The sequence below is a fragment of the Aptenodytes forsteri genome, unplaced genomic scaffold, assembly GCF_000699145.1.
Source record: "Aptenodytes forsteri isolate BGI_AS27 unplaced genomic scaffold, ASM69914v1 Scaffold149, whole genome shotgun sequence".
Classification (NCBI taxonomy): Eukaryota; Metazoa; Chordata; class Aves; order Sphenisciformes; family Spheniscidae; genus Aptenodytes; species Aptenodytes forsteri.
The window spans coordinates 631,914-640,020 of record NW_008795560.1 but is presented as its reverse complement, the minus strand read 5'-3'; the positions used below and the strand labels follow the sequence as shown (position 1 = coordinate 640,020).

Sequence of the window (8,107 nt, the reverse complement as noted above, 5' to 3'; positions counted from 1 at the left end):
GCTTTGGAACTAACCATATTGGCAGAATTAGTGGGTAAGGCATGATCCGTGCAGCACCGAGGCAGGAAGGTGGGCGGATTAGAGACACTTGTTTAGGGGGAGCATCTGCAACAGCAGGACCAGAGAGGTGAGCTTCAGCCAGATATTTTTCTGCACTTTCATGCCCTAAAGAGTTAGGCAGGGCAAAGTGATGGAGTTCAGCGATGGAGTTCAGTCATGGAGAACTTTATGAACACCAGTTCAAGTGGGTTCCTGGATATTTGCACCGGTGCTGACTAAGGACTCAGAGCATTTTGCCACCCCCGTGGTGGACGTACTGTCATTGCCTGGCCATTTCTGCTGGGAAAGGCGAAGGGCACACTGCTCGCTGTGACCCCCTGGTCACGGCGTGACCCCCTGGACCTGGATGCCAAGTGTGGGTGGCCTCGTGTCTCCTGATGCACGTCATGGCTCTGCACGCGGGGTGGAAGGGGAGCGGGAGCAGAGCTAAAGGCTGCTGCGCCTCTCCCAGGGCTGCACTCATCAGGCGTGCAGCACGGTGCTGTATCAAGTGCTTGTTGTTACAGCATTACGGGGTTGACATTTAGATGTCACAGAATATGAAATAACCCGTAATTACAGCCTAATTATTCTGCCAGGGTTTTCTTCTTTCATAATATTGCATGCAGTGCTTTTGTCTCCCCTCAGCATTATCGCTGCTATTATCCCCGCAGGATGCCCCTCCAGTACCTCATCCACCCTGATGACTGTTTTTGGGAACTGCCTATTTCTGTCCCTGCCCCAGGCATATCCCACCCCACGAGTTGTCCTCGGGACGAGCACTGGGGTGGGTGATTCAGGTTGGATGTGATGCAGCCGGTGCCCAAAAGGCACATCGGAAGACGTGCCATTTTTCACACTCGGCACAGCTTCAAGCCTTGCTGGTTTTGGCAAAGGCTCAGCTTTGGTTACCCAAACCACAGTTTTGCCTTACAGCCATCGGTTTCTGCTCTGAGTGGGAGACCCGGAAAAGACCAGGACTTGCTCTCATGGCTTCCCCTTCATTGTGCTGCCGTGAAAGCCAACACCTCCACCTGCTCCTTTGGCTTTTTGCTCACTCAGGCAGAATTCCTGGTGGATTGGGCACACTGGAGTGGGTGGCAGAGCTTTTCGGCGGCAGCAAGAGTTGTGAACCCCGACTCGATGCTGTGGGCGATGCCTCGAGCCCTGGAGGGGCCACAGGGTGTGCAGGTGATGCCATGGGTGCTGGGCTCGGTGGGAGGGAAAGGGGCACTTTGGGCTCCTTCTCCCACAGCTGAATCCCCTCCAGGTGCCCGTAGCCAGCCTGGAGCCAGCGCTGCTGGTGATACGGGGCAGGGCAGGGAATCCCTCGGCATGCAGGAGGACAACGTTTGTTTTCACAGGCTTTGTAAAGACACACTGTGCCGCGCTCTCTTAGCTTCGTTCAAGCCAAACGCCTGCAGCAATGGGGGTTTGTGAGGGGAAAGTGGCGCTCCGAGAGCTGCACAAAGCATCCTTTCCCACACCGATACTCTCTGCAGAGCTGCACAAATCCCCAGCAGTTTGGTTCATTGCACTTATCAAATCAATCCAATGCATATTACTGCGGAGTAATTTTTTTTACTATTCAGGCTGCATATTGAAGAGCTCAGCCCTTCCAGGAGCTACTTGGAAGAGAGTCTGAAGGATGTACCTATTAAAATGCTAATAGGGACAGTTTACAAATAAGGTGTACTCAGAAGCGATGACTTAATTTGGGATGCTCCTGGCTGTATGAGGCAACTGATGAACATGGGGGACTGAGCCTGCAGCACAGGGAGGCAACATCCATCACGCTTACTTACGGCTCCAAAGCAGAGCAGCCTAATTCCTCTTTTGTTATTAAAAATTTACCCCTGCAACCTAAAGCTGACCTCCTCATGCTCTCCTGCATCAGCAAACAACTGCTGCATTGGTCCATCTGTGCAATATTTTGATTAAAAGCCAACTGCGCAATGCCGGCCGAGAGAAGATGACGCAGTCGCTGCTCCGAGGGGTAGCAGGCTACCTCCTTCCTTCACCAGGGGATGAATCTGGTTTTGCAATGACTACGTGGTGATATATTTCTGGGGAAAGATCAGCAAATATCACCTATTATTGTATTAAAAATTCTTGCCTTTTTATCCTTCAGCGGAGTAAAGCCTAGCGGTGCTGGCAGAAGGACACCTCCTGAAGCCCGCTCCTCATTGCCTGTGCCGCCAGTGGGACAATTTACCCTGACAGCAGCTCCCTGCTTCAGAAATTCAGGTTTTTACACCAGAGCTTGCGATACCTGTTTTCATCTGTTTGCTAATCTTTGTGCAGTGAGTGGCTTTTTTCTTGAGGATTCAGGCTCTGAACACAGCAGGGAAGCAGGCAAGGGGCGAAGGGATTTTTTTTCCCCGGTTTGTGGAAGCGGCTTCACTTTGCTTTTTTTAAAAGCTCAAATTATATTTACTGGCTGAAGAAAAATCACCGAGTTCCTCTGTGCCCCGAAGGCATTTCCAAGACCTGGTACATCATAGATTTAACAACATATCTTTAGAAGAGATTATACAAACCAGAAAGAAAACTACCCAAAAGCCAGGAGGCAACTCCGTGCCGGCCAGGCAGGGAAGAGAGGATTCTGAGACGACCCGCAGAGTTGCCGGTGCTCACTGAGCCTGGAAATAACAAACCATCCCTGTCCTCATTTGGGGCTGGGGAAACATCATTTCCCTGTGACAGCATCGCCCCGAGCTTGGTACTACAGTAAATGGAAGGAGCTCCTTAAGCCTGGCACCACCAAGCAGGTGTTCCCGTCCACCTGCCAGGCACCCGCTGCCCCCGTGGGAGACGCTGCCTGCCCTGTTCCGGGATCTAAGAACCGAAAGATATTATTCTTCATTGTCTTCAAGCCTGAATTGGTTTTCACCCGCAGAAATCTGTATCGCTGCCTTCCTCTTCATCACTTTTCATTCCCTCAGCCTTCTTTTCGTCCATAAGGTTTTCCATAGTGACCGTATGCTGTTCCCTTCCACACAGATGTAATACAGCCCACGTCCGTGAGCTGGTCCCTGTGGGGCTCTCCAGGAGCTGCATCCCTCCAGGGATGGTTCATTGCTTGCAAGAATCATTAGAAAACCACCAGCTAGTTCATTTTTATGTGCACGTAGCCCATACCCAGGTCGATTTTGCATCTTTTTAATTCCTTGACAGCTGCCTTTTTGCTTGGGTTTGATCTCTGAGGGCATTAACCCATAAACCCCAAAGCAATTTGCTTCTAGGCTGTAACTCTGAAACAGGTGAAGGCAATTTTGACAGAACTTCTCCCTCCTTTCTCTTTCAGAGTGAGCAATAGTACTGCTTTTAACAGACTGACTCATACCCCACCTCTAATGGCACTTGTCAGCCCTCAGGCTGCTCTGCCAAGCCGCTGAGCACCTTCCTGCCCACTCCACGCTGAGCTGCAGAGGTACAGAGGTGGGAATCACTTCCACACGATCGCTCACAATTCAAAATTTGGCAGTTCCCCAGGGCCCAAAATCCTGTAACCCAGCCCCCCAAAACCACCCATGGCTTCTGTGATTCAACCTCTCCATGTTTACCGGCACCGTGCAGATGCAGCCTCTGTGCCTCAGCTCTAACAGCAGAAGTTTTATGGGTTTAATATTTGTAAGTTATGAAGCACCAGAGAACAGAGAGGTGTTTATCACAGATTTGGGTAAGAGGATCACTTTCTCCCAGCTTTGTTTATTACACATGTGAAGCCTCAGAGGTCTTTTCTGTCCATTGGACTAAACGCGCCGCCCAGCGAGGCTCAGTCAGAGGGATGAGCTGCATGAGGAGTGCGGGGAGGTACTGAAGCTGGCGCTGAACTTCCCGAGCACCCAGCCTGGGCGCAGCGCTGCTAACCCAGCCACAGGGCTGCACAGCCACCCCTTCCCAGAAGCAGCCCCGCCACAGCCAGCGCCCAGGGACACGGCCGTTCCCATTTGGGAACCCCCACGAAAATTAAGACCTCTCCATCCTGATGTTTCAGGCAGTGGGTGATGGCAGGTATTCACAGAGGATGGCAGGTCGAGGCGATGCCAGCGGAGAAGGAAATGCAGAAATATGTTAAAAGAACCTAACATGAAATCTTAGTTAAAAGAATCAACCGATGTCTTTGGCCATCAAAATATTTAGATTTAAGTCAAGCTGGAAGAAAATATTTTCTATGTGTCAAGCTGATTGGCCTCATCTTAAATACACGCCTCAGTCACATCCTGAGCATTATAGCTACTGAAGGAGTCTGTAATGGGAAATGGTAACCAGTCGTCACAGCAAACCTTACCGTTTTGACAGTGTAGGAAATCTCACCCAGGTGTGTGCGTCACGCATAGACAGCCCTCCTCAGCCCCAGCCTTGCCACGGACACGCAGATTAGCTCAGGGACTCGGGCAGCAGGAGCTGCTTCAGCTGGGTGATTTAATGCCGTTGTTATCGCTGTGCTAATAACTACTGAATTGTCAGTGCCACAAAGCAAAGCGTTGAGGGAAATAATTATCCACAACGATCCTACACAATGTTCCAGGTTTGAACCAAAACAAAAACTTTCTCAAGTGTCTGCGGGAGTTTGGTTTTTTTTGTTTCCTGATCCCACAAAGCCAATTCCTGGAATGGGTTTGAGGAAGGAGATGAACCCCAGTTCCCCCTCAGGATGTTTATGCAGGGTTTGTGCCTTCTCCCCTCCCACGTTCAGTGCCACCACGCCGGCAGCTTGCCCGCCCGTGTTTTGCAGTCAGGGATGTGCCAGGAATAAGGTCTTTGCCCGTCTGGAACGGCTGCTCCGCTGCTGGGCACAACTCAGGGCTTGCAGGACTGTTAACAGATGGGCATCAGATTCAGGGCTGCACGGGGCTGCACGGCCCCGTGATGCTGCTGAATGCCATGTCTAGTGCCTCGACACATCAAATAAAGGTGAGGAAAGGGGAAACATCATCTCGTGGTTTACACAGAGGACTAAGTTGGAGGCTGGGTCTCATTTTTAGCTCTGCTCCTGCTCAGCTGAGACATCTCAAGGGATCGAAAGGTCTCGAATCCCAATGAAAAGCAGAGAGAGCCAAGGATGTGGCTGTCCCACAAGCGCCTGTCCTCTCAGAGGTGAATTTATTAAGATGCAGAGACTTGTCTTTCGGTGCGTGGGAGGCATTTCTCTGTACCTCTTTTGGTGTCTCCCTAAAACTTGTGGGAGCTTTTATTGTGGTGAAATTGTGCTTGGAAGTGGAGCGCCCTGTTTGGCACGGACCCGAGCAGGAGTGTCACACTGCGTTCCTGCAGAGCAGGGTGGCTTCGGACAAGGTATGGCCATATCCTGGGGACAGGGGGGTCTTCTCCCTCGGGGAGATGCTGTGAACACCTCCAGCTCCCAGTCAGTCCATCCACTTGCTGGAGGACAGGATTTACAGAGAATCCCCAATCCTCTGTAAAGAGGAGGGAAGAAGGGGAATAGGAGAGGAAGGGCAGGTATTTGGGGAAAGATACCCCCTTTCCCCCCATTTGAAATAAATATTGTTTTCCATGAACTCATGAAAAGCAGGCACTAATGATTGTATTTCTGAGGCCTAAGCTGTCTCTGCCACAGTCTGCATCCGGAGGACCCCCAGCATCGCTATGATACAGCAGCAGCCTGACGAACCCCTGGAAGCCTGTCTGTTAGAGTCCCTCCAGAGCAGCAGAGTATGGAAATCCTTGAATTATGTGAGCAAATACATGCCCACACTCCCCCTCCTTCCCGCAAACACATGCAATAAGATTAAATCCTGTCATTACTCATTTATCTCCTGTTATGTGCTGCTTCACAACTGATTCCAAGTACCGCGCAGTAGCAGAGGCCAGTTTCTGACCACCACGATCCTCAGACCTGGGTGTTTCCCAGCAGTATCCATCATGGCCAGCGCAGCACAGGGAGCTGCCGGCACTGTCAAATTACCATTTGTTGAAATAACGGTGTGCTGGCAACAGTGAGCAATATGCAGGAATAAGGTGGGTTTTTTCAGCTTTTTCAGGGCCAAGGCAGATGGGAGTGACAGTGGGACCGGGGGGCAACTTCAGAGAGGGATAATGTATTGCAGCTCTGCTAATGACACAGGATAAAGCAACCAGGATGCTGCACCCGTAATAACCAGGCTGTGTTCTTACCAGAGGACAGTGATGCTGATTATTACGGATAATTGTAGTAGTGCCTTTTGCCTGACAGCTCCCTGAGCCTCGCAAAAGGGTATGTGATGGATGCCATCAGACTGGTCCTTACGCAGAGGTAGGCGATGAGTACTTCTGTAACGCGTGCTGGAACGGCTGCGAGTGCGAGGGCTCAGGTGGCAGGCTCCTGGCGAGAGGCTGCAGGATGACGCAGAGAGAGAAGCAGGGGAATTCGGGCTGTCGGGATGACTAAAGGGGGCATTGCCTGGCTCCTGAAGAGGTGACTGCGAACACAAGTAGGTGAATGCAGCCTAGTATCATTAAACGGCTGTAATTTCTAGGGGGATTTTAAAGTGCATCTATTTAAAAAAAGGGGGAAAGTTAGAACAAAGTGCAGCCTGGGGAGGTCTCCAAGGGCAGGGACGGGACCTGCCGTGCTTCCCCAGCCCGGGGCCATAGGGCAGAGGTGCGAGGCCGGCCAGGGCACGGGCAGGCCCTGGTGCAGGCTGCCAGCGGAGCCCTAAGGAAAGCAAATGGAAAGAGAAGAAGAGAATATTTGTCCTTTGTAACTGATGCAAAGGTGAATAAAATGTCAGGGAGGGAGTGAAAAACTACAAGGATTGTCCTCTGTGGAGCCAAATGGAGGCATAAGGTTTCCCAGAGAAAAGGGGAAAATATTATTTGCCACAGCAAGCCAGAGCTTGGGGCAGACTGCTGCTCCATAGGAGAGGAGCACGGAGCTGAGGCAAAAGGCATTTTATCCACCCGGACAGCCCAGGCTTAGAAATTTGCCAGTGAAACCCTGGACTTGACTCACCCAGCATCAGGACGATCCTTCACATTTTGGATATATGCCTCAGTGTCTGGGATTAATGGGGCAGCTCTGCCTCTAATTGAAATCTAATCTAATAAAAAAGCGAGCTTTCCCCTTGTCCTTTCCTCCACTCCACAGGTTAGGGGACCCTTAGCACTTTATCTCTGCAAACACAATTGCTCTTTCAATTTGAAAATGCCTTTTCTGACAGCCTGCAGAGACGTCAGGAGCAAGCACGGAGCTGGCAGCAAATTGTGGCTACTGCTGACCGTCAGGGAGATACTGGATCTCCCAGCCTGACCATCGGATAGATACGGCATCTCCCAGGCCGACCATCAGGGAGATACCAGATATTGCAGCCTCATCGTTGGGGAGATAGGGGATCTCCCAGCCCAGGACTGGGTAAGCCGCTACCCAAAGGAGTGACACTGATGTGCTTGTTTGGGACAGAGCACGGGCCTGGCAGCAAATTGTGGCTACTGCTGACCGTCAGGGAGATACTGGATCTCCCAGCCTGACCATCGGATAGATACGGCATCTCCCAGGCCGACCATCAGGGAGATACCAGATATTGCAGCCTCATCGTTGGGGAGATAGGGGATCTCCCAGCCCAGGACTGGGTAAGCCGTTACCCAAAGGAGTGACACTGATGTGCTTGTTTGGGACAGGGCGGCTGTAGGAAAGATGATGTGAGGAGGTCACTACCTTGTGTTTAATGACCCCCAGGGAAGAAGCTCCTCTGCCCCAGCCCAAGGGAAATGGGAAAGGCCATGGGTCTCCATGGCATCACCCTGGTCCCATCCTCCCGAGGATGAGGAAGGACCCCTCATCCTCAGCTCTCCTTGCCCGGAGGGTACAGTGCAGCCTGTGGCTCGGCTAGGGACACAAGGCACCCACAGTCCCGGGTCCCGAGTGGACCCACTCGTTGCTCTCAGCCCCTGCGCCTCTCTGCCCCCGGGGTCTCCAACCTGCCACCCCCATCCCCTGCCTGGGCTCCTTCCTCCTCCTCCTCTTCAGCTCAGCAGTGCGCTAGGACCCGGTGAGTGCAGGCGGGGGATGCGGGCGGGAGGCGGATGGGGGGTCCCGGGGACCGGGGTACTCCTGGGGGGTCAC

At 52.2% G+C, this 8,107-nt stretch overlaps 1 protein-coding gene across 1 annotated transcript in view; it reads left to right on the top strand.

Moving 5' to 3' along the window:
- The first annotated feature begins 6,425 nt into the window (after positions 1-6,425).
- The window catches only part of LOC103901353 (thyrotropin-releasing hormone receptor), an 11,737-nt gene continuing 10,055 nt past the window's right edge, over positions 6,426-8,107 (top strand). The window contains exon 1 of the mRNA XM_019472827.1: positions 6,426-6,460. Coding sequence (XP_019328372.1) covers positions 6,426-6,460 — 35 coding nt within the window. The remainder of the gene's footprint in view (positions 6,461-8,107) is intronic.